Source organism: Eschrichtius robustus, chromosome 14 (genome assembly GCF_028021215.1).
Source record: "Eschrichtius robustus isolate mEscRob2 chromosome 14, mEscRob2.pri, whole genome shotgun sequence".
Classification (NCBI taxonomy): Eukaryota; Metazoa; Chordata; class Mammalia; order Artiodactyla; family Eschrichtiidae; genus Eschrichtius; species Eschrichtius robustus.
The window spans coordinates 86,751,786-86,777,936 of NC_090837.1; the positions used below are offsets into that span (position 1 = coordinate 86,751,786).

Here is a 26,151-nt window from a genome sequence, read left to right on the forward strand (position 1 = left end):
TTAAATGCTGAAAAACTAGGAAGTGATAGTCATCTGACATGGAAGATTTTTAGTTGTTTGGGTCTATCTATGCATAACCAACTGGCCTCATGCTATACCCTTCCTTCCCAGCAGACGTTTTTTTTTTTTTTTTTAGTGGTATTGCATTTTAAAAGGAACAAAATATTTAAGCACTGGTTTTTGGAGTAAGGAAATTCAAACTAAGTTTAATATTATTACCACCAGAATAAAGAAATTGTTCTTAAATAAGTACGTGTAAGATACCAAATTCAGTGTAGACCTGAGAAACTGTTACCTTTCACTCACATTAGGCTTTTGTCATTTTGCCAAATCTCACACAGAAAAAAAGTCTTGACTTGGGAGTATGTGCTTGACATTTTTAAGGGAAAATTGAGTTTGATAGCTTTAGGTTGAACTTAAAGCACAAACTTCATTATTACTTTTTAAAAGTCATTTCATGGACCGTTTTGCGGTCAGAGTATTGCAGAAGGAGCAGCGCCTGAGGAGCATGCCCATTTGATATCTTGTAGTGGTTTGTGATGCATTGCATTGTACGCAGTGACTTAGCAGTTCTGTCTTTCCCATTTTAGGCACTTACAGACTGAGATACGCACCTCCCCTCCCCCCTTCTAATGATACGTTGGATTCTGCAGACTGAAACAAGTAAAGCTTGCCTACTTAATACACTGAAGTGTGGGGAGTCATGGTTGGGGTGTGGAGGGGAGGAAAGGAAAGGTATTTTGTTTGTGTTTCTTTGTCTATACATTTCCTAGATTTCTATGCAGTTGGGGTTTTTCATTTCTCTTGTACCAATGTCCAAAACAAGAAAGAATGCATTGCTTTTGAGCCTCTGGTCTCCTGGTACAACAACAGGCTTATCTGTATGATACATGTAATTTAAACATCCAGACAAACTAGCAAAAGGAAAATATTGATGCGTGCTTTTTTTTTTTTTTTTTTACACTGAATACTTGCTGTGTGCAATGTTTACTGAATCTTTAAAACTGTGTATTTGACCTTTTTTAATAACACTGGTGACAGTCCTATGGTTTTGAAAAAAAACTTTGCTTCTTCCCCAGTTTTTCTCACTTTGGTCCTACACTCCGCTTTTCTCCCCCGCCCTCACTCTTTCCAGTGGCCGCAGGAGTGGTTGGCACTGCATTGTCCACACTTTGTAAGCTGCTCTGCATATAAATTGAGGGTCGAATGTTTCACCTTAATCATAAGGGAGAATCGCATTCCCAAAATAGTGTGTATATATGTAATGAACAGCACCACGTAAATACATATTTGCAGCGCTTGTTGTCCAAATAAAAATTAAAATAAGTGGAAGAGAGAGGAGGAAGTAAAATCATATGAAACTGAGAAAATATGACATGTGAAGTGGACAAAGAGCTTTTTCTTTAAAAAAAAAACAAACTTTTTACTTTATCATACTTTTTTAGCCTGTTGCTTCAGAGAGACATAAAGTGAACAAACTAGTGTGAGTGTGGTTCTTCTGTGTGTTTGTGTTTGTCATGAAAATCAACAGCCAATTTTACCTGTAGTCTACCACTGTGTCATGTAAAAGAGACACTTGAGTCAAGGTTTCTTTTCCTACACCAACTGTTACAGTGTTCCATTGTGTTAAAAATGTGTATGCTTTATTGCAATCTGAACAGAAGCTCTGCGTTTCTACAGAAGTCAGGTATTTGTTCCCTAACTTGTCTCGTAGCAAAGTCACTTTTATAACAGTTTACCACTATGCTTGATTATACTGTGAAAGACTGAATTCTGAGTGTGTTAAGATGGTATGAATCATGTCAGTGTCACATCACTAAGTTTAATGCTGCTGTTTAAAAACAAAAGTTTTTTTTAAAGCCTATCTATGTACTAAATTGCTTCCAGGTAATTTTTGATTTCCTAAAGTGCACTGAGGTTATCTGGAAGACGGGATGTAGGTTTGGACTGCTGCATCCAACAGCAGTGAGCAGCTACCACTGTAGAGTCGCAGGTTGAGGGCTTGGGGTTGGGTTTGTTTCCCCATCCTCAGTACAGGGCAGAATCGACAGATGTTTGTTGTGTGGGGTCACGTTGGTGTGCAGCAGAGGAGGAACTTGAATATCATATCTGGTCTCGGTTCAGAAGCCTAACAGATTGCCAGACAAAAGGAAACACTTGAAGAAAGAAGCTTTGTGTAATGCTTCACAGATAGAATTTATATTTATAGCACCAATGTACATTTTGAAACCTTCTTTCCGGGTTGGGAGTTAAAGGGGAAGGAAGGTGGGGGGGTGTGAAAGGGGGTAGACGAAAGCTTTAATTTAAAAAGAGAAGAAGTCCAAGTAAAGGAAATTATTTTGATTAAATGTATTTTGTTTGATCTGGGTATTTTTGGACCACATTATTAAATTAATTGTTGAGCTGCAGTTGAGTTGTTCACGTGAGAGTTTTGATAAGCCCCATCTGGACCGCATTGTGAACCACTTGCCAGTTGTACTTTATGGAGCTTATTTTATGATTTAAAAGACTGTACTGTACATAGGAGGTATGTTACCTTCTCCTTATTTGTATGTTTACCATATACTTTGATATTTGAAATGTTATGTACTGGAAAGGCCACTTATATTTCTAGAACAGATTGGATTTTATGCAACCTTTTTTCCTTGAATTAACAGCAATAAAAAAGTGAAAAACGGCTTAAGAATTGTGCTTTATTGCAAATTTTGTACAAGTGAAAGATAGGAGGACATCATACCTGGTGGGTTTGGGGTTTTTTCCCTTTTTAGAGAATCGACCCGTTATTTTCCTGCAATGTGGGTAGTGAATCCCGAAGTTATTTACCATCTGGAAATGTTTCCCACAAGCAGCCTTACTATATATATGGGTCACCTGTGTGACCGCTGAAAGAAGAGTCTGCACTTCTGTGCTTCCTGAGCACACGCTGTGTGCCAGAGGGCACCGTGGCGGCTCAGACAGAGTCCTTATCACCCGAGAGCGGTGTTTCTGGTTCAGGCCCTCCCTCACCAAAAGCGTAGAGGACCTACCTAACTTACTTCCTCAAATTTGTTAATACCATTTTGTTTTCCAGGCAACTCTCCCAATACAGTACCTTTGATTACATTGGTTCTATCTTCTGTAATCCAGTCTCAAGTCAGTCTTTACACAATCAGTAATTTTATAAGAGATTGTGGGGAGGCGCTTTCCACGTATCCATGCATCAGTCATGTCCTCTGGTGATGACTGATGTCACTCGGCCCAGCCCCTCCAGTTGTCCCCAACGTTCCGTGCAGTGACGGACACTAAGAATGATTGTCCTGAGCCACCTAACGCACATTCCCTCTGTACCCAGTTGGGTAGTGGGTTTGAAAAGATCACAGGACCCCTGATGGCTTTTCCGTTAGCCAGCAAACAGGCACCTACACGTAACACACGGCAGTTATGGACCCGCCTCCAGTTAACTCACGCACCTCCAGTGTCATCACCTGTGTCCCTTAACCGACCCTTCTCCTTCCTTCCCCCACTGTGCAAGGTCAGCACTACTATCAATTTCACTATTCCTCTTTTCCCCTCAACGTTTTGCATCCTCCTTCCCCAAACAGTGTATTTTTACTTTTCTTGAGCTTTATAGAAAGGGTACCCTTTACCTCGTCTTCTGTGACTATCTCTACTCATCTGGTTTTACAGTCCTGATGTTGCATTCCTTCAGTTTATTCATTTTCACTAACTTTACAATATTCCATTGCATTGGGGGAGAACAGTACACACACACACACACACACACAATTTATCCATTCTGTCAACAGACATTTTGGTGGTTTTCACTCGTTTGCTCTTGTAAAAGGAGCAGTTTTGTACCAGTCTCCTGGCTTGTACGTGCGAGAGTTTCCTGGGATATACATCTAGGAATGCAAGTGCTGGGTTGTAGGACATGCCAAGTATTCAGTTTTCTCAGATTCGCCATGTGGTTTACACTCTCACCAGCAGCCTGCATGCCCCTCAGTCCACATCCCAATGCTGTGATAGTGCCCAGGGCGGCTTGGCGAGGGAGAAATAAGTGTAGGCTTGGAGGGGTTTGTGTGAGGCTTCATGGAGGAGGTGAGTGTGGGGGAGAGCCTGACATGACAGTACGGGCGGGGTTTGGACCAGTGTGGACCAGGGGCTGCGCTCTAGGCAGAAGGTGTGTGTAAAAGCACAGGACCCGAGGTGATGGGTTGTGAGGTCGGGAGGTGACACAGGCAGCTGTCGTAGAGGGAACATCTTGAAAGAGTTACGAGATTTGTGGTTCAGTAGGTAAAATAGAGCCAGACTGGAGAATTTGGAGTTGATTGAATGAAAAATTGGAAGTTGCCAAGTTTTAAGTAGAGAAAAAATACGTTGACGATAGTTTTTGAAAGTGTCGGGTGGTTGAAAGAAGGCTTGGAAGTTGAGAGACCGGTTAGGGTGAGGCGACAGGAAGGAGGAGGATGGAAGGAGCCCTGGGCTTCAGAGCCACGTTTTCCCCACATGGAAGATGAGCTTGTAGAAGTTAACGGCTGTGAGGATTACACGATACGTGGGAAAGGTCCAGCGGGATGAAGTAGCACCAAGGAGGCGCCCAAGTGTTAGTTGAATTCCGTTTCAGTGAACAGGAGGAGAATTGTGATTCTGTTTTCAGAGACGAGGGAAGTGCGGATGAGAGTTAAGTTGAAGGCAGTGGTTCGCTGGGTGGCGAGGAGCCTGGTAACTGTAGTTCTCCATTATATTAAGCTTAGTTGTTTCAGCTCTATCCACTTATAAAGGACAAAATATTTCTTGTGCTCAAAAAGTAAATCTATTTGGAGGTAGCTATGGGCTCTATATCCATGGGCTGAGCCTTGCAGTACCAAAGTAGAACAAGGTCTTACAAGGCAAATACGCATTTAATTTTTTATGTAAGTGCTAAACATCTAATTTTTCTGAGAAGTTTCCAAAAAGATTAAAGCACAGTGTAAAATAATTTCTCTCTCTCTCTCTCTCTTTTTTTTTTTTTTTTAACAGGTAGCATCTAGTACTTGAGCACCATCCATGTGAGCTTGGAGGACACCTTTTTTCAATTCTACATACTGATTACAAAAACATTTAAGGTTAAGGCAGTGAAAGCAAATGGAGGCAAGCTGTGACAGTAGTTAACCCCATAACCCTTCCATCTTTCCTCTCAAAGGATAAAGAAAAATTCTGACTCCCCCTGCCTACCCCACCCATAGAAAGGGCCCGTTTCTGTCCAGAGAAATGAGTTGAGGTCTGGGGGATGAAGGAAGAGAGAGGTGCCCTGACCTTAAACATGGTGGCTGCATCTCTGGACCTTTCCTCGGGGATGGAAGACAGTCTGAAGTTGGGTTCTATTATGAGAGTGAAGGGCTCTGGGGCCCGAGGTTGAGAGGCAGGTGTGAACTCAGATGAGGGCGTGTTCTCACTGCAGTGCCCTAGACCGCCTGCAGAGGGCAGCACCATCCTTTCCCAGAGCACGCCCATCCGCTTGCACGGTTTGGATACCTAAGGTCAATAGAACATCAGTATTTTAGTATACCACTGCTTATGAATCACAGCTGTTGTACTCATATGTGCAAAAATAACTTTTCCACGTTTCAGGAAAAATTGACCTAATTCTTAAATGCTGTCCTCTTTTGAAAACTCTGAGCCCCTACATTGGAGCATGGGTACACGTGAAGTGAACTCTGTGTGTATGCAAATGTCTGTCCATCTTGGAAGCAAGATAGCTTTAGGCTCCCTCTTTCCTGCTCTGGAAAGTGGGGTACGTCACAAGTGTGGGCATCAAAAATCCTTCCTCCCCGCAGTCACACCTCTTCTTCAGTGACTGCTGGCCTCAAGTCTCCAGAGCTCTTAATTCCAAGATCCTGGTTTGCTACTTGAAATTTGGGGGTAGGGGTGAGGTGGGGGGCTGGGTGGCTCTTCATTGTCTTTCTTTTTCCTCTTGCAGCTCCAACTTGATCCACTGTGAAAGGTCTCGCACGGCCAGCCTCTCGCCAAAAGAAATTGCTAATTGGGAAGCGGCGCCACCTGGTGGGGGACGAGGACAATGCAAGCAAGCCGACATCATTGCCCACTTGACCTGATGTAGAGAAAATTGAACGTAAGGCAGAAAACATTTGAGATTGTAAACCTGTGCTCAAAACCTTAAAGAATGCAGGCAACTGGCCATAAAAGCAATTTGAGCGGTCTCCTCTTTCAGCCATTGCAATCTCAGTTTGTTATAAACATCTTAAACGCATTGATGGTACTTTAGAGTTTCCTTTGCACTTTTCTCTGTGCTAATTGGCCTGCACAACTGTGAAGGATATGGGGTCTTCCTCCTCCCTGTTTTACAGATTAGGAACTCAGGGTTCAGAGGAGTTAAGTGCCACAGACATGCCGCCAGTGATGAAGGCCAGGCCCCAACTTCAGATTAGTGCTTACCTCCTGCCCCACTTCCTGGCCTGCAACTGCTTCTCCACTGAACCCAGGGCAATGACCTTTTAAACCATATAAATCGATAGGCACCCATGGTCTTAAGAACCATGGGGCCTCTGGATTCCTGAGAGAGGAGTGGGCTGGGTCCTGGTCAGTCAGAATGTCTCTTTTCTGTATCTCTGTTGAAGGGGTGAGGGAAAGTTTGCAGAGCTGGGAGACCTCAGGCCTTTTAGAACTAGGCTTTCAGCGTTTGCCTGTCTCAGATGAGTTCAAGGAGCAGCAACTGTTGCCTACATCCAAGGTTTGAAACATGCACCAACAGACTCTGTTGGAACACTGAGTCTTGCTCTGCAAAGGTTTTTATTATCCCCAGATGTCTCGGTGACTATTGAGCATTTGGTGACTATTCCATTAATTTTAAGACTTCAGAACTTAAGAAATGCAGTAGCAGGGCACACAGAAAAGACACTTCACTGCTGATATTTGCAAAGCTCTGACAGTTATATATAGATTGTCCCAAGCACTCCCTCTACCAGCCACCGCAACTCAAAAGACACTCCAAAGACCAAAAATGACGGAGGCAAAGTCACCTTCAAGCAGGAACAGTGACAGTCACACCCACCCCAAAAGCCTTTCTGGATGTTAAGAATGCCACCAGGTCACCTAGTACTCGGTGCGCATTCTTGCTAGCGTATCAGGGTTGGGTATTTGTGACATGGTAACTCACTTTTGCATTGGAAGCCTCCATCAGATGAACTTGTACCAGAGGTGGCGCTGGTAAAGCCTTATTTTCAGCACCCACCCACAGTACGCATGACCTTTCTCAGGCTCATTTACAGAATGGGGATAACATCCACTTTGTTAGAATAGTTACAAGGATTGAATCTGGCAAAATACATGAAGCACTCAGCGTCTGGCACACAGTAGGTGCTCAGGAAATTCATGATGGTGGCGAATGCCTTCATGCCCAGCGGGGGGCAGACACATTTCAGCCTCACTGCAGCCATACGAGGTGGGTACTCCGCTCCATCTTACCGTTGGGGAGGTTGAGGCATGAAGGCCGCCCAAGTGTCTGAGGGTACAGAGCGGTTCAGTGGTAGGGCTGGGACTGGTACCCGCCGCTCTTAGCCCCCAGGCTCCTCCAATTCTTTGTGCCCGGGTCACAGGATGCCACAGGCATGGCGTGACAGTGCAGGGCACCCCCCACGGGGGTCATGTAGGCAGGACTCAGGCCGGCTCTGCCGTAAACTCTGTCGTCTTGAACACCTGGCCCTCCTGGACCTTCATTTTTCTTACCCGAAAGCTGAGTGTTGCTTGGAAAAGAGTGGTAGAAACTGAGCTAAATGACCTTAGAATTCTGTGGCTTGAAGCTTACTTTTTCACTTTAAGTGATTTATCAAGTTTTTATAATTCTTTACCTTTACACTTTTGTTTTAACTGATCTGAAGTCCTTTTTGGGTGTGGTCAGGAGCACAAACCCCAGCTGTCACCATGTGCTAACAGGACAGGAAACGTTTCCAGGTCCTTAGGGAACGGCGAGAGAAAAGACCCCAGTTGGGGCTGGCTGGGCACTAGGTGGCAGCACCGGGTTCTGACCGTGTCTGGTCCAGCGGAGGAGCAGGTGCTCTGTCCTCTGTCATCAAGATTCTAGGCTCTCCTCTACTTGTACTGATGAAGTTTTCACTTAGGCGGGCCTTCTAGTCAAAAAACGAAGCTCGCATACTGAGTCCTGTGCTGAAGGACACAGGGTTATTAGCCGTAGCTCACAGGTCGGCAATGCGTAGAGATGGACAAACTACAGTCCACAGCTAAGAATGGTTTTTACATCTTTAAATGGTTGAAAAGAATACGTTTTCATGACGCATAAAAAATGATATGAAATTCACATTCCAGTATGCACAAATAAAGTTTCTTGGAACACGGCCACTCGTTTGTCTCGTTGTGGCTGCTTTCGTCGGAAATGGCCAAGTTGAGCACTTACGACACAGACCACATGGCCCTCAGAGCCTGAGGTACTGTCTGCGCCTTTATGGAAAAAGCTTGCCGACCCCTGACACACAGCAACCTTCTCTAAGTAAAGGTGCGCTCTACGGTGTCTTTCAGGTCCTACGTGCGAGTGCAGGAATTTCACTCTCTCCTTTTTGCTGCTGGGTCTTCTTAGCAAAATGAGATCACCTCTGGTGCACACATTCCATCAGCCGTTTAGCAAATATCTCTTGGCTGGGAGCTGAGTGTCACGAGGGGCATAACCAGCTACAGCCTGGTCACAAGCTGTGGGATCCCAGCGGGTGGACAGGTGAACTCTGCCTGCTGAGAACTGGGAAAGGGTTTCCAAAGGACAGCATTTCCGCTGGGCCAGAAAGGAAGAAGTGAGATATTCTTAGTGAAGAGGTAAAGAGATGGCAAAGAAAATGTCATCGAAGATGGACTTCAGGAGTGTTGGGTAGGGAGGTGAGAGGGTGGGAGGAACAGGCAGGGGCAGGTGCGGGGCAGCAGGGCACGAAGACGGGAGGGAGCCAGGACGGGCAGGGGTTTGGAAGAAAAGAACATGGATTCTTTTGCTCTTGCTGAATTTGTGGTGCTTGAGTGACACCTGGTCATGCAGTGTTTGTCTCACAGTGTGGCCTTGGGTCACCTGCAGCAGAGTCACCTGAAGGGTGTGACTAAAACACGGACTCCTCAACTCTCCCTCCCCCCAAACACACACCTAGAGAATGGAAGTTCCCAATGTATATTTTGGTGGGTGCAGGGGAGGGCAAAGCCGATCCGTCAAGGAAGGCTGAGAAGGAGAATCCAGATAGCGGAGAATGTTCCCTGAAGACCGGAAGATAAACTTGGAGAATGAGATGGTCGTTATTGCCACATACAGTAGAGATCAGGAGGTATGGCCATGAGCTTGACAGTCACGAGGTCACTGGTAACTTTAAGACGACAGTTACAGGGGACTGAGAGGAGAGCCAGAGGAAGACAGACAGAAGGATGTGAGGATGGACAACTAACCTCACTCTAGTTGCTACTTCTTTTTTTTTTTTTAATTTATTTTTGGCTGCATTGTGTCCTTGTTGCTGCGTGTGGCATTTCTCTAGTTGTGGCGAGCGGGGGCTACTCTTCATTGCGGTGTGCGGGCTTCTCTTGTTGCGGAGCACGGGCTTTAGGCGTGCGGGCTTCAGTAGTTGTGACATGCGGGCTTAGTAGTTGTGGCTCGCGGGCTCTAGAGCGCAGGCTCAGTAGTTGTGGCGCACGGGCTTAGTTGCTCCGTGGCATGTGGGATCTTCCTGGACCAGGGCTCAAACCCGTGTCCCCTGCATTGGCAGGCGGATTCTTAACCACTGTACCACCAGGGAAGCCCATAGTTGCTACTTATTTTTAAAGGCAGTATAATGTAGTGCTTTGAATCCCAAGGTTGTCACTTGAGCCGGGGCCTCTGAGCAAGTTCCCTTACCTGTAAACAAAGATTACAAGAGTGTCAACCTCCTAGGGTTTTTGTGAGGGTTAAAACGTTCCAACGTGGTGCCAGGCATACAGGGAGCACTAACACAATGTTATATTTCCTTTAAAAATATTTTCTTATTCAGAACCTGCCTTCCTATTTTAGGGCCTGTCAAAATTAGGCATGCCTCCCTTTGGATTATGACTGTGCTTTGTTCTTTTCTGTTAGCTGCTATTTTTGTTTTACATAATTGCAGTCATCCTATACACGCATTTTATATCTTTTTTTGGTTTACAACTGATGAGCCAATATCGACACTTTATTACTAACTAAAGTCCACAGTTTACATCAAGGTTCACTCTTGGTCTTGTACATTCGGTGGGTTTTGACAAATGTATGATGACATGTATCCAGCATTGTAGTATCATACAGAGTAGTTTCCCTGCCCGAAACATCCCATGCTCTGCCTATTCACCCCTCCCTCCCACCCCTGGCATCCACTGATCTTTTTACTGTCTCTATAGTTCTGCCTTTTCCAGGTGGTCATATAGTTGGAATCACACAGTATGTAGCCTTTTCAAATTGGCTTCTTTCACTTAGTAATATGCATGTAAGTTTCCTCTATCTCTTTTCATGGCTCAATAGCTCTTTTTTTTTTTTTTTTTTTTTTTTCTCTGAATAATCCACTGTCTGGATGTGCCAGTTTGTTTATCCAGTCACCTACTGAAGGACATCTTGTCTGCTTCCAGGTTTTGGCGATTATAAATAAAGCTGCTCTAAACATCCATGTGCAGGTTTTTGTGTGGATGTAAGTTTTCATCTTACTTGGGTAAATACCAAAGAGTGCGACTGCTGGATCATGTGGTAAGCTATGTTTAGTTTTGTAAGAATCTGCCAAACTGTCTTCCAAAGTGGCGCCCCGTTTTCGTTCCCACCAGCGGTGAACGGGAGTCCTTGTTGCTCCGCATCCTTACCAACATTTGTTGTTGTCCTTGGGTGGATTTTAGCCGTTACAATAAGTACGTAGTAGCACCTTATTGTGTGAACTTGCAATTCTCTAATGACACATGATGGGGAGCATTTTTCACTTGTTTGTCTTTTTTGGTGAGGTGTCCAGATCTTTTGCTGATATTTTTAAATTGGGCTGTTTGTTTCCTTATTATTGAGTTTTAAGCATTCTCTATATTTTGGACACCAATCCTTTGTGCTTTGCAAATATTTTCTCCTTAAAAGCATTCTTTTAACGCCTTTTTCTTTTTATTGGGATGAAACGGGAATGTGAGGCCACCAAGGGACAGAGCCCAGAGGGTCCCCCTGCGTCTTTGCTCTTCTCAGACGCAGCGCCGGACATCTCCAGCGGGCATCCGGCAACATGTCAGAAGCAGGATCCCGCAGTGGTTGCCAAGTCCTCAGTCCAGAGCTGGGGGCGCACTTGGCAGCTGGGGTGGGACCCTGGAGGCTTCCAAGTACCTCCTCTGAAGGGACAACGGCAAGATTAAGCGGCTGGGCCACCGCTGGCCCTTTTATTACTTGCCCAGAGAACAGAAATTGTGGGTCTACAGCGACATCCCTTCGTAACTTCTTCAACCTTATTTGGGACACAGAGGACCGAGTTCCTCCCCAGTGTGTTTACAGAGACGTGCACGGCAAAGGAAGCGAGCCGTTTCCACGCCGGGCTTCAAGCAGGGCTGCCGGCGTTGCCTGTGCTCCTCGGTGTGGATGAGCTTCCTATCCGCCAGACACAAACAGACCTTGGCGGGGCCTCGGCGGAACAAGAGACAATAGTGCTTCCCCCAGGATGGAAAGTCGTCACCCCGCAGCGGACGGGAAGTTCAGTTCCACAGAGGGGCTTTGCCTGTGGGTCTTCAGATCTCCCCTCCCACCCCACCCACCTCAGGATAAATTGATGCAATGTCCTAATGCTTCCACATAGCTGAGTATCTTCTCTGGAGTTCAGTATCAAAATAGGCATATTTCAGGCTACATTGAAAAACCTGGCGAGGAGGAAGTGAACTACTCTAGAGTGTGTGTGATCCCAGTGGAAATAAATCATTGTGCCCAGCTCGTTCTGAGTCCCAGTTTCCTCTTAAACCAGACTTTCCACCTAATGGAAAGTGGAGGTGTGTTTACTCTAGCAAAGATGGTCTCTTGATTGAATACAGTTGGAAAAGGCCCGTCACGTGGAGGGAAATTGGTGGAGCGCGGTGTTTCTCCCAGTGCCGTCTGGGGAGCCCCTTGGGGGCCCTGTGAAATACAGACTCCAGCACTACCACCACCACCCCCGGCCCCCCCTGCACAGGATGCCCGGCGGAGGGCGCAAGAGCGAGCCCTTCACAAGCTCTCCATTCCGATGCACAAAATTTTGAAAATCATTTAAGTTAAAAGCACAAACTTCAGAAGCCTAAAAAGCCGGCTTTAGATCTTGACTCTGTCACCCAGTAGCCGTGTGACTTTGGATAAATATTTAAATGGCTTCATTCGTATCTGCAAAATGGGAATAATAACAATGGGGTCGTGGAGACCCCCCCCCAGTGCCTGCACAGCTACCAAAGCTAAAGTGCTTGAAACATGCACTGATACACACAAGAGGTCCTCAGAAGACAAGAAAAGGGGCTTCAGAAAGTGTAGGCTGTCCCCCTCCTCTCCTGTGGGGTTTTGTTTGTTTTACACGAAGTAATAATGACTAGCTTTTGAGTCCATATCATGCACCAGGCATTATCCTGAGCACTTCCACGTATTATTAACCCTCAAACAAGCCTATGAAATACGTATAATTATGATACCCACTTTATAGATGGAGAAGTCGAGTCAAGGACAGGTTAAGGAACTTGCCCACTAAGTTGCGAAGTCGGCATTTGAATGCGGGACCTCAGAGCCTGGAGCTCTCTTCTCCTTGGGCCTCTAGCCCTTAAAGACCTGACAGTAAACTGATAGAGAAAAATGGAAGTCCATTTTTCTGGACTTCAGTGGAAGTTTAACTCCTCTTCAGCAACCACATGGTAAGCATGGAATGTTCAAATAATTATTATTGTGGAGCCCAAGGCAGAACAATGTTTTCTCTGACGAGCCTTACAAACAGTATCCTTTCTGAGATGCTCAGTCTAAACCCGAGCTGTCCAATCTGGTAGCCAGTAGCCACAGATAGTTATTTAAATGTAAGTCAATCGATCCCTGGAAGAGACTAGAGAGTCCGGATATAGACCCACACATATGCCAAAAACTGACTATTGACAAAGGTGCCGCGGCAGGTGCAGCCGGCTGACCTCGGACGCCCAGGGACTGACCGGCTGCAGGGCTGGGGGCGGCGGCGGCGGCGGGGCGGGCGAGGAGGGTCCTTCTCAGCGACCCCCCCGCGGCCTCGGCCCCCCTCCCCCCGTCCGCGTGGACGCCCCTCTGCGCTTCTCCGAACCCATTTTAGGACCGAGAGAGCCGCCCAGGGGATCTTCCCCCGGCGCGCCGCCCCCAGGGGTGTTGTCCTGCCAGAGCTGAGGATGCTAAATGTCCTGACAGAGGCCCGCACCGCCAAGGACGGTCCCTCCGGAAAGGCGACCGGGGCCCGGAGCAGGCCCCGCCCCTCCCGCCGGCGCGCGGGGTCCACGTGGGGGCCTCGCCCCGCCCGCTCGCGCGCGCGGGGTCCACGTGGGGGCCTCGCCCCGCCCGCCCGCGCTGGGTCCACGTGGGGGCCTCGCCCCGCCCCGCCCGCCCGCGCGCGGGGTCCACGTGGAGGCCTCGCCCCGCCCGCCCGCGCTGGGTCCACGTGAAGGCCTCGCCCCGCCCGCTCGCGCCTCCTCGGCCTGCGCGGTGGCCCCGAAAAACTGAAGAGCCGGGGAGGTGGGCCCCAACCCCGCGCCACCTGCCCTTCGGAGCGTCAGTGTGTGCGGGTCTCGAAGACGGTGAGAAAGGGGCCTTTCCAATAGGCTCGGGACAGTTTCCCCAGGGTTGGTCTAGAAAGTGCTCCGCGTCCCTTCAACTGGTTCCCGGCGCCGCAACTGGAACCGTCCTGACCGCGAGGCCAGGACACTTTCCCCTTGGATGGGCTTGTCCCTCTGTGCACGCGGCCCGCCCTCACCCCGGATCCTAATGCCTCAGACTTAGCGTTACAGCTTTTGGTTCCATGGTGAATTGAGCAGGGAGAGATTTGGACCTGGGAATATCCGGAAAACAAGCGGTGTCTGTATCTAACAGACTCTCGGTAAATGTTACAGGAATGAATGAAGTGAGGAACCATCCCCCAGCCGCCACGGTTCCCTTTGTTCTTCCACGAACCAGAAAATGACCTGTGTATTCTGAGTGGGCATTCTAGGACCGCAGCCCTAATGAGAAAGAATTATGAGGACTTTACACTCCTGGGTTTTTTTTTTTTTTCCCCTTGAGACAAGAAAAGGATGTTCAAAGCCATTAACCTCCTTAGAACAAGCAGGTAGGAAAGGCGGAAAGCAACGTTTTGAAAACAAAAGCAAATGGCCTTATTTACTTTTAAAAATGATACACGTAAAACATGAAGATATGTTCAAAAAGAATATATTTCTGAAAAGTGTAAACAGTTAAAATCCCTGGTCCTAGAGCCCCAGTCTTAATTCTCTCCCCAGGTGTAACCTCACCCCACGGCCCTCCTTGCCCTCTGCGCAGCTCCAGCTGCGGGTTTCTGGCTGTTCTCCACGAGGGACAGTACACCTGCAAGCCTCTTGCTTATTATTCCCTCCACCTGGAAAGCCACCCCCTCCCTTTCGTTTCCCTTTTTTGGGGGAAGGGGTATTTCATTTTATTTGTAAGATAAGTGCACAAACAAAGTGTGCCGCTGGATGAATTTTTACATACTTTTCTGCATATATATTCACCCAGATTCAGATGCAGACCATCTCCAGCACACGAAGCCTGCCCCCCGTACCTCCCAAAGTCAGTACCCTCCCCAGAGGTAAGCACTGTTCTGACCTCCATCGCGGCAGATTCCTTTTGTCTGTTATATAAATGTCCTAATGTCCTTCGGAGTTTCCAGCACTTTCTTTGGGAGCTCATTCCCATCCTCCAGGTCTCAGCTCAGATGTCATCTCCTCTCCTGTTCCTTTCGATAGCAGTATCCATAGCAGTATCCTGTGCCGTTCCTTCAGAGCCCTTCACGGTTTGCAATTTGTTTACTTGTTTACTGTTTGTCTCCCCAACTGGAAGGTAAGTGTCCTCTCCTGTTCACTGCTGTCTCCTGAACCCCTAGCCCATTGTCTAGCATATGTAGACAGTCAACAAATATTTATTCAATGAATGCATACATGTGTGAATGAAAGGAAGAAATGCCCCAGGTATCGATTTGTATGGTCCTGAATCCAAAACTAATTATAGTCATCCAAACACGCCAGAGGCCTCTGCGCTGTTGGTTACAAAGACAATATTCACCAAAGTCAAATGTGAAGATTTAGAAAGAAATACTGGAGTTGTTCCAGTCTGCCTGGAAGCAAAAAGTGGGCTAATTCTCCCGCTCTATAACAGGATTGCTTTCTCCACCAAGACTGGGCTTTCGCTTTATAGTCTTGAATCAATGTTTTATAAAACAACTCCACTTTGGCTACATAAAAAGACTCTCTCAACAGTGGTAGACTCTGTTGGAGTGATAGAGGATGATGGTTTTAAAACTTCCTTTATATTTTGTCATGTTTTAAAAGTGAGCACATAATAATTAAAAAAATTTTTTTTAATTGTGATAAAATACACATAACATGAAATTTACCATCTTAACAAATTATTTTAAGTGTACATACAGTTGAGTGGTTCTAAGTACCTTCACATTGTTGTGCAGCCCATCTCCAGAACTCTTTTCAGCTTGCAAAACAAACTCTGTAGCCATTAAACAAGTCCCCCATCCCCTCTCCCCCACACCGTCCTTGGCAACCATTATTCTACTTTATGTCTTTATGAATTTGACTACTATGGAACCTTATGTAAGTGGAATCTGTAACACAGTATTTGTCCTAGTGACTGGTTTATTTCACTTAGCATAATGTGTTCAAGGTTCATTCATGTTGTAGCATGTGTGAGAACTTCCTTCCTTTTTCTGGCTGAATAATAATCCACTGTATGTTAAACCACATTTTGTTTATCCATTCATCCGTCGATGGACACTTGAGTTGCTTCCAACCTTTGGCTATTGTAAATAATGCTGCTGTGAACATGGGTATGTGGGTATATCTTTGAGACCCTGCTTTCAATTCTTTTGGGTAGTAACCAGAAGTGGAATTGTTGGATCAGATGATAATTCTGTTTAATTTTTTGAGGAACTGCCATGCTGTTTTCCACAGCATCTGCATCATTTTACATTCCCAGCAGCAGTGCACAAGTGTTCCAGTTTCTCCACATTCTCGCCAGCACTTGACATTTTCTGGTTTTTTGATTGCAACCATCCTATGGATGTGAGGTGGTATCTTTTTGTGGTTTTAATTTGTATTTCCCTAATGAAAAATGATGTTGACAGCATCTTTTCATGTGTTTGTTGGCTATATGTATATTTTCTTTGGAGAAATGTCTAGTCAAGGCCTGTGTCCATTTTTCATCAGCTTGTTTGCTTCTGTTGTTGGTGTTGGGTTCTGGGCACGTATTACTTTTAAAATCAGGAAAGAATTTTATTTTATGAAGAAATGGGAAAAATGCATATAGAAAGCCAGTTAAGAGAGTGTGGTGGTTAAAAGCTTTGGGCTCTGGAATTAGAACACTCAGTCACCGTAATTATTGAGTACCTACTATATAAGTCGGGGTAAGGTAACTACTCTAACGTACAACCCTAAAAGTGACCTAGTAGAATAAACGTTGCTCGCTTACTTCAAGTCCATGGTGGTCTGAGGCAGAGGTGGGGGAAGGGCAGGACTTATGGAGGGACACTATGTCATTTGGTGACTCTGAGTGACATAGTCATTCAGGGACCTCGGCTGCATCCATCCTGTGACACTTGACATCCTCAACATGTGGCCTCCAAGGTCACCAAAGGACGGGATAAAAGGGAGGATTACACAAGGGCATCGTTTTAGGGACCAGTCTTTGCCTGTATTGCATCAACCTAAAGTTGTGCTTCAGCCTCACCCACTGCAGGGGAGACTGGGAAACATCCTCTTCCTGTGTGCCCAGAAGGAAAGGAAATGGCGTTGTCTCTGCCCCAGTACATCCTTTTGGTCACCAGCCATCTCATTCTCCTTCCCCTCCACACACAGTCTCATCCCCTTCTCTCGGGAGACAACCCAAAGTTACATCCAGGATCTCCAGGTCACGCATTCTTCTCCAGCAGGGCTAGGTTCCGATCCTGTGTTCTGGTGACCAGTGAACTAAGGGGGGGTGAGCTGTCTGCCTGCCCTCCTGACACCCAGCGTACAGAGCTGAAGTAGAAGTGACAGATTCCCATTGAGCAGAGGGAGGGCGCAGTAGCCCCTGGCTCACAGAAGTGACAGATTCTTTCCTGAGAGACAGGTTTTGTGAGGGTTCCCAGCCCTGACAAGGGGAACGTTCCCTTAGGTTTCTGATCTGGCCTCCAAAGGGCACCCCAGCTGCATCTCAAAGGAGTTTCTCCTATTTCATTATCTTCCCTGACTACGCCTGAAATTCTCCTTGGGGAGTAAGCCCTTCTCCTTGGCTTCCTCATCCGGTTCTTGGAGCATTCTTCCTGCTCAGGGAACCCAAAGGGATGTTTTAAGTCTGCTGTGTGCATAGTCCAAGACATTTTCAGGGTGACTTTATGATTTCTCTGGCAATAATCTTCTCAGAAAGGTAGTGGGCTGAGCGAAATAGGGAAGACTCTGGGAAGGGTAGATTTGAGATGCCGACCGGAAATCCCTGCACAGATGTAGACTAGTTGGATGTAGGAGCCTGGCATTGGGGAGGAGTCCAGGCTGGAGAGATACGTGGGGAGCCATCACCATCTGGCTGGCATTTATCAGGAGGCTGGCACATGTAGTCAGAAGAGAAGAGGTCCAAAGACTCAGCCTGGGTCCCTCCAGTGGCCAGAGGTGGGGACGAGGGGTGCGTGCCACAAGCCAGGAGATGAAAAGGAGGGCCTGGGAGGTAAGTAAAAATCCAGAAGAGTGTGGTGTCTCAGAATAAGAAAGAAGAACACGTCTCAAGGAGGAGGGTGTCCCCAACTAATCCAGTGGTGCTGAGGGATCAGTAAGATGAGGGCTGAGTGGACACCTGAGGCGGTCATCGGTGACTTGGGCAAGAGCTGTTCCTCTGGAGCAGTGGAGTGACAGTCCCACTGAAGTGGGTTCAGCCAACAGTGGGAGGGGAGCATGAGTGGACGTGACTGCGGACGGGGTGGTCTTGCTGTGAAGGGGAGCGGGGACATGGGAAGGGGTCTGATGCGCAAGGGCAGCAGGAACACTTCGCCCCTGGTAACCGCCCTGAGACGGCGCAGAGGATGTGGCCGGAGCCGCCGGGAGACGGGGCGGCGAGAGCCCGGGGAAGCGAAATGTGTAGAGTGAAAGTAGAGCCAGGGCAGCAGCTGAGAGTGAGGATGAAGAGGCATCTCGGGGGTCCGAGGAGAGAGGAAAATGCTACGCAGGAGTGGTTGGAGAGCGGAGAGTGGGTGGACTCGGGACCTGTGACACTGAGCGGCAGGAAGGCCCCCCGGACGGCCGTGGTCATGCCTTTAAGGAGAGACACCCTTGCCCCGTCCCTGTCGTGGCTGTGCCTCTTCGGCGGAGCACAGCCACGTGAGCATGGGCGTGGAGCAGGCAGAGCTGGATTTAACCAAGTTTGGGGGTTTTGCCACCGTCGGCTCCCCTGGTTCTCAGGCCTTAGGTTTGGGCTGGAACTACACGCCGGCTTTCCTGGGCCCCCAGCTTGCAGAGGGCAGATCGTGGGGCTTCTCAGCCTCACCATTGCATGAGCCAGTCCCTCATAATGGATCTCTTTGTGTATATCTACATCCATCCTCTTTGTTCTGTTTCCTGGAGAACCCTGACTAATCCAAGGCGTATTGGGGGAGGTGATGGGGGGGTGTGGCTGGCTCAGGGAGGAGGGGAAAGTCCTGGGGGCCAAGCAGGAGCAAGGAGGCGGGAGGACAAGTGTCACTTGAGAGGCTCCGGAGCCGCAGCGCCCGCTGGATGGAGCCAGGCTGAGGTTCCAATGTGCAGGTGAAGAGAGCATTCAGAGAAGAGGTTGCAGTTGTAGGAACTGGGGAACTGGGGGGGAGGGGGTGGAGATGGGGTCGCAGGGCCCGCGGAAGGCTTCGTGCAGTGGGGAAGAGGTTTGGATCGTAGATGTTTAATGAATGCACTGTCCTTCCTCAGGGAGGATAAGAAACTCATCCAGGGTCACCAGACTACTCAGTGACAGGGAAGCGGTCCTGATGCCAAAGCTTGGACTCTCTCCTCTGAGTCCAGGCTTTTCTGTGAGAAACACGGAAATCGCTTGTCTGCCTCCTGTTCCAGAAAACCCCAGCACTCCAATCACCTTTCCTTTCCTACTATGGAGAGCCCATGTCGCTCTCTGGGCTCCCAGATCTCTTCAAGATGCTGGGTAAAGTCTGCGGATATTCCCCAGAAAAATGTGCATGTGCACAAAGCCTGTGCATTGCAGGGGTCGTGGACCCTTCAGGATCCATCCGGAGCCCTCAGGTTGACACATCCTGCCCTGTGGCCTCTGAGTGTCAGGAGGTGGAGCTGAGGTGAGCTGGACGTCGATCCTGAAACGAAATGGTCCAGCCGCCCTGACGTGACCGCGACTAGCAGTGCCCAGTTACTAAAGGCCAGGTGGCTAAGCCGCCACTTGGGCACCCCGCTGCCCTGTCGGGATCGCCCTGCAGTTGCCTGGACACCGGGACAAAGGAGGAGACGGTGGATGGAAGTGGGAGGAGTGCCCCTCAGTCGGGAGCCAGCGGTGTGCCACTGCCACCCGCCGCAGCTCGGGGCTCTTCATGGTGTGTCCTGCTGCACCCAAGAGGTGCTGAGCAGGTCCCCTGGCCTGGACACGAACCCTTCGGGGCTGCGTCAGCACTCAGCAGACCAGCCCTGTCTGGGAAGCTTCCAGGGACCCCTCTCTGTGGACACAACTCCAAGAAGCTAGGCCTGGCTGGAGGGTGGCTAGGATTTCTTCGTTCCCTGAACCCCAGGGCAGAGCTCCTCCAAGGATGCCTTATGCTCTTGTCTAGTCTCCAAAGTAACAGCCGTCTGCACCTGGAAACCACTACTTAACACCTGTGAGGGCAGCAGGAAGGGCAGCCTGTCTGAGGCTTCTGAAAAGGTTTGCAGCAGATGCCCTCGGGAATTAGCAGAACCTTGAATTAGCTTGCTGGCCAAAAGTGCCTCATACTTCGAGATCCCGCAGGACTCCCTGGATTTCTCTGTCTTTTCATTTAATGCTGGAGAGACCCAGCCATTGTTTCTCGCTCTCGATTCTTTCTCTGGAAAGGAAACAATCCTTTTTCTTTCTCCCCATCCCCTCCTATCCACCCCCCTTTCCACCTAAGAAAATGTAAAAGCTCTCCATACAGTAACTACAGTGAAAGCAGTCCTTAATCTTATCAATGACGACAAGAATAAGGAACACCGAAGTAAAGCAGGTGTCTTAGTCATTAGGGTGTTAATTGTCCTCAGGCTGGATATGCTGAGAAACCAGGACTCGCGTTCTGATGAGAAAACCAAAGCCTGATTTCTAGGCAGTTATTATGTCACCAGATTCCTAGCACCCATGTAGAATAGATCATTTCCTAGTCCAGTAGGAAATGTGCTCTAGTTAGGCTCTTTTAATAGCAAGAGTCTTAAGTTACTGAAAAAAATAATAAAATAATTTTTTTTTTATAAAAGGGGGTTTATTTTAAGGATACCCATGACCAGCGAGAACTGGCCTGGGTCACTGTCGGGGGTTGTGAGGGCTCTGTGTGGTGGCCGGCAGGACCCCGCTCTCCTGCTCTGAGCCTCTGCTTCTCCCTCTGCTGGGTGTTCCTCTCTCCTCCGCCCCACTGCCTCAACCGTCCACAGAGCCACTTCCTCAGGAGGTGGCCCATCCCACTCCCTCCCGACCTCCCAGCATCACACCTCAGATTCCCCTTCCATGGCCAACGGCCTCTTAGCTCCAGTTCCAAAGAGAGAGACAGGTGGCCTGGCCCATGTGATAGTTTTCTGGGGCTGCCCTTGGCTCAGGCCACTTCTGTTCCAGTCAGCTGTGCGGAAGTGTGTCTTATGTGATACAACATGGTGAGAAGTGGGGACAGCTTGCTGCTCCCAGGAAGGGCGTGGATCTGAGGCCCCATGACACGCCTTCCACTACGTAGTATCAATATATTCCCTTCCAATATGATCCAGCTGTCAAAACACACCTCATCGAAGGCCACATCTAGTTATTGCCTTAGAGTCAATAGGCAGGGCCATTTCAGAAGCCACCGCTCAGCAGAGTCAGTTTCACCCCTGGTTTTGTTGAGATCCCTTCTAGATATCCCTCTCCATTCTGTAATCCATGTACTAAATGGCTCATGTAACCACAGCCAATATAGATCCCACATGACAGTGGCACAGAACTGAAGCAATTGCATGGGCAGAAGGGGAGCCACCTCCTCCACTTGGCTCCTGGACCCACAAATTCCAGTGATGGCAGGGACAGCACCATCATTGTGACTTGTCCCCAGACTGCCCTGAGCCCTGCAGGCACCATCCTAGCCTCATGGTGTGGGACCTCCGCTGTCAGATTGACCACCTGTGGGTGGTGGGAGAATTTGGGAGACCCCATGTGAACTCACTTCTTGGTACTGCAGTGAGTTGTGGTTGCTCAGTGTGACTTCTGGAGCTTCTGCCTGTTGACAGCGTTGTGCCACTACATCACAGGGAGAGCTGCCTGGCTTTCCAGCTCTGTTCTGAGGTCTCAGGATAAATTGAGGGACCAAGATTCCCTGCAATGTTTGAGTGAGACATACCCCTTTTTATTAGGCTGAGGACTTTTATGATGCTACAGCTCCTGCAGAATCCCTGGGGGCTGCCCATCAGTTCCCATTCTGGAATCTCTTGGCTTATAGATGAATGATTTTGCTTCTCCAGGCGTTTGGATCACCACACCCTTTGGAGTCACCAGCTGTCATAGCCACAATTAGGTCCAAAAGACCACTGCCGTAAGGCCTTTGTTGCTTACCAACAACCTGGGCTGGCCTCCGCATTTTAGTGGAGGTGGGGAAGGGCATAAGAGCCTATCAGCTGAAGTGCTTTTCCTCCTGGATCTGACTTTGACCTTGTTGCATGATTGTAGGCTGGACAGCCTCATCATAGACGCTGTGGGTGGGACAGGCTCTGGGAACACACACTGCAGACTGTCATTATGTTCTATGAAATTCAGCGCCCTTTAAAAATAAACGCGTCCCTTTGGCAAGCTGTCAGTGGGGTGCCATTTCCATCCACGGTACCACCCCGCCCCTCCCGACGGCCCCTGGAGTTGTACACTCTGCTTCCCCAACTGTGCTCCAAACCATCCTCGAGTCTGCTTTTAGGATTCTGCATCTTATAAATGGGGAAACGGAGGCAGAGAACATTTAAGTGATTTGTTCAAGGTAACAGGGCAAGAATAAGGACTTTAACGTCCTAACTTCTAACCCTATTCGGGGCCTTTAGCTTGGCGGGAGCAACTCTTTACACTTTTAGCAGGGAGATGTGTCCACGAGGGCTGGTTCTCAAGAAAGAAAGGATGACATCCTTAGATGCTTAATTAAGAAGGTCACCCCCCTCCTGTCTGGCTCTGCTCCCCAGTCTTGGCTTCCTCATTATCTCGGTTAGAAATTCACTTTGCTTTCTTCCATTCTCATAACACACCGTTCATTATGTTGGCGGCAGAACGAATAATCCACTCCCAGGCTTGGCCTCCCTTTGTTCCCATCGCTCTGCATCCTCCCTGCCTTTTTCCTCCAGAGATCAAACTCTTTTATGCCTTTTTCTAGTTTCCTTTGATGCGAGCCTTGATGGCTGCGAGGCTGTGCTTGTCAGTTGCTGTTTTAACAACTCAGAGGTCATTTCAGTCCCTGCTTCTGTAGAAATGATGAGTCTGGAGGGAGACAGCCCAGCGGCCTCCCCTTCCTCCCCCCCCCCCCCGTTTGTTTATGTGTTTGCATCAGTCTCTCTTCGGCAGTCATTGTCCTGTATATGAAAATGTGAACCTGATTTTGACAGCTGGCAGTGTCTTTGATATTGGAAGATGTCATTTGGGAAAGAGGGGGAATGACAGCAGATGGGCAGCAGCTGGTCTGCACGGCGGTTGCCCCTGGGCGCAGCTGTGGGTGGCTGGAGTGGGGTTTGGGGGGTGGGAGCGTGTGTGTGCATTTGTCTCTGTTTTTTGTGTTGCCAAATTCCCCGGGCTGGATATCATCAGGCCACAGCACCGTGCTCCGTCTCGTTAGAACCAGGAGTTCCCGGCACCGGGGAAGAGGGAAGGAGAAAGCGCCAAGAGACAGGGGACGAGAGGAGAGGAGAGCAGCAGAGAGCACCCCAAAGGTGGAGTCGGAGTGAAGTGCGGGGGCGGGGGGTCTGGGGGGAGAAAGGGGAAGACAAGGGGGTGGTAACGGGGAGCTGGGTGCATGGAGGGGCTGATTGCCCAAGGTGGGCTTTGTCCTGGTCCATTTATAATAAACCTCCACAGACTGGGTGGTTTGTAAACAAGAGAAGTTTATTTCTCACCATTCTGGAGGCTGGAAGTCCAAGGTCAGGGGGCCAGCCTGGTCGGGTTGCGGTGAAGGCCCTCTGCCGTGGACAGCAGGCTCCTGGCTGTGTCCTCGCAGGGAGGAAGGAGGGAGCTCTGTGGGGCATCTGTAATGAGGCAGCTGATCCCATCCACGAGGGCTCCACCGTCAGGACTAAGCGTCTCCCAAAGGCCCCACCCCTTAATAGCATCACCTTTGCGGGTAGGATCTCAATATGTGAATTTCAGGAGGACAGACGCATTCAGTGCAGAGCAGGCTCTGTCCCAAGATCGGGCAATTCTCCAGCCGTTTGTGCGGATCGGCGTCATGGGGCAACCACAGCCTTGGGACAGGGAGAGGGGAGGCTTTAGGGCTCAAGGCTGTCCTTGAGGCTGCAGACAGGGCCCACCTGCTGCCGACCACCCACCCTCATAGCAGCCGGGCCAGGCTCCCATCAGCAAGTGAAGGTGAGAAGCAGAAAGCCATTCGCCAGCTGACCTGCTCTGCGGGCTGCCTGTCTGGTATCCTAAACCTATAAACGTGGGAGAAGTGACTTTCTAGCTCTTTCTCAGGGTCCCAAGGCAGCCAGCGAATGGTCAGTAAGGCTACGATGTTGCTGTTCCCTCAAGACTGTTGGCGCCTGGAGCTGCCTGGCACCGGGATCGGCTCAGGGTCCTCCCGCCCCACACCCCGCTCCTTCCCTCTCCCTCCTTCTGTTTTCCGGTTACTGTGCTGGGTGGTCCTTGTCACCACCAGCAGCAAGTCCTGCTCTAAGGCCCACAGAGACCAGGGCTGTGCAGGGACATCTGGCCTAGCTCCATCCCTGGGTTTCAAGGGTCAAAACAGGAATCCCAGAGACAGGTGTCTGCTTTATTACATGCAGAGAGAAGCCCTCAAGTAGAGCCAGACACAGGTGCAGGCGTGGACACCCTCCAGGGTCCGTGCCTGGGCCATCGGCCACAGGACATCAGGAAGGAGACCCCCTCCTTGGCCTCCTGCCCACAGCTGCCAGGGCTTGCCGGTTTGAACCCAGATTTTCCCACTAAACCAGGGCAGCTGAGAACAAGCCTCTGACCGCAGAGCAGAACCACAGCCCAGGGGTGTTGGTTGCTGGGGAGGCCCCGAGCCAGTCGGGGTCAGCTGCATCCTCCCTGCAGACTGTGAGCTGAGAACCTGCCGCCCTCTCGTGGCTCCCAGAGTCCGGATTCCCCACCACTATCCTGGCTGCATCCCTTCCTGGCAGCCACTTGCGACTCTGCAGGAGTTGGGGGGGTTGAGGTGGGTTGTAGGAAGCCTTTCCATCCATGTCACACACAGCTGATAGAAGCTGAGCAATTCCAGGGGGGATTTCTAGCACTTCCTTCAGAAAGTCCTGGCTACACGGCAGGTACACAGAGCGCTGTTCTGAGGCCCAGCTCTCAATCCCATCATCTCGGAGGGAAGAAGGAGCAGGAAGGTGGGAGGGAAACCCGTGTCCGGGGCTGACGCTTCCACAGGCTCCCTGCCCTTGGGTCCTTCTGGTGCCAGAAGTCTCCTGAACTGCTGTCACCTGCCTATGGCCCAGCGGGGATGGGGGCGGGGTCCCGGGGTGGGCTGGCAAGGGAGCAGCCCCCAGGGGACTGAGTCCCTCCTCTGTTCTCAGCCAGCCATGGGGGTGGCTCTGCAGCCTCGGCCGGTGAAGCCCCTCCAGGGAGCCTTTGTCTGGCTGGTCTTCTGGACTAGCTTCTCCCAAGTGCCAGCAAGTCAGGCAGAATCCTGAGCTGGGGAAAGTATCAGGGAGACCAGTGGTCCCCAGCATTCAATGTTGCAGAGAGCTCAGGGAAGCACTTACCAAATCTCATAACTAGGAAGTCCCCGAGACAGAGACTCTGCAGAGGACAGCTGGCCACGGCTCCTTTGGGCATCTTGGCCGAGAAGGCGTGATGTAGGCAAATGGGAGCAGGAGGGACCCAGTGAAGGCATTTGAATGACAAGGAAGGAGGAAATGTAATTTTTTTAAGACTGAAGCGATCAGGAGGCACTAGATATTAGTATTTTGGGAACAGGGCTGTCATACATATCACGACAGTTCATCAGTTCCAACCTCCCTCGCGTGACAGCTGACGTTCACATGTGTGACACACGTCCAGGAGCCAGCTCTTAGCCGGGGAGTGACGTGTGACTCTATCCCTTCTGTCTGCGCTAAAGAAAGCATCTCAAAACATACGCATCTCAAAACAGTCACATGTGGTAGTGACTTTACTATACAGACAACAGGGTTGAACCACCTCTAAAATTATTATTAAACTATTGGAATAAACCAAAGACTGATACTTTAACTATTAGTAACAAACTACCTGCAACAGCCCTCTCAGTACATGAACCTATAAGAAGCCTAGTGAGGCTGAAAACTGTGATAGTTCAACCAGTACCCTTGCACACTCACTCTTCCCTTAAAAAAAAAATTAATGCAAGCGATTTTCAGAAAAACTTGATAAAACAAAACAGCTATTTGTTTCATAAAAATTCTCTTTGGATACATAGTGATATACACATCAGCTTACAAAGCTGTAATCAACATGTACCTATAATTTCAGGTTCTGCTTTTCTTCACTAAATATTTCATTTACACATTTCCATTTATTGGTATATTCTCACAGTATCTCGTGTCTAAAAATATTTTATTGATTAACATTTTCCTATTATTGAGCAT

The 26,151-nt window shown here is 49.0% G+C and overlaps 1 protein-coding gene across 6 annotated transcripts in view; it reads left to right on the forward strand.

Annotated features, from left to right (window-relative positions):
- ZCCHC2 (zinc finger CCHC-type containing 2) overlaps positions 1 to 10,626 on the forward strand; it is a 56,682-nt gene extending 46,056 nt beyond the window's left edge. For 2 of the 6 annotated variants that reach the window (XM_068563326.1, XM_068563329.1), the window contains one exon: positions 591 to 2,632. In XM_068563326.1, the coding sequence (XP_068419427.1) occupies positions 591 to 658 (68 nt within the window). In that variant the 3' untranslated portion in view covers positions 659 to 2,632. Of the gene's footprint in view, positions 1 to 590; positions 2,633 to 4,998; positions 5,251 to 5,938; positions 8,288 to 10,587 lie in introns of those variants that run through there. The other 4 variants (XR_011076290.1, XR_011076289.1, XM_068563327.1 and 1 more) reach the window with 4 other exon arrangements.
- Positions 10,627 to 26,151: the final 15,525 nt, after the last annotated feature.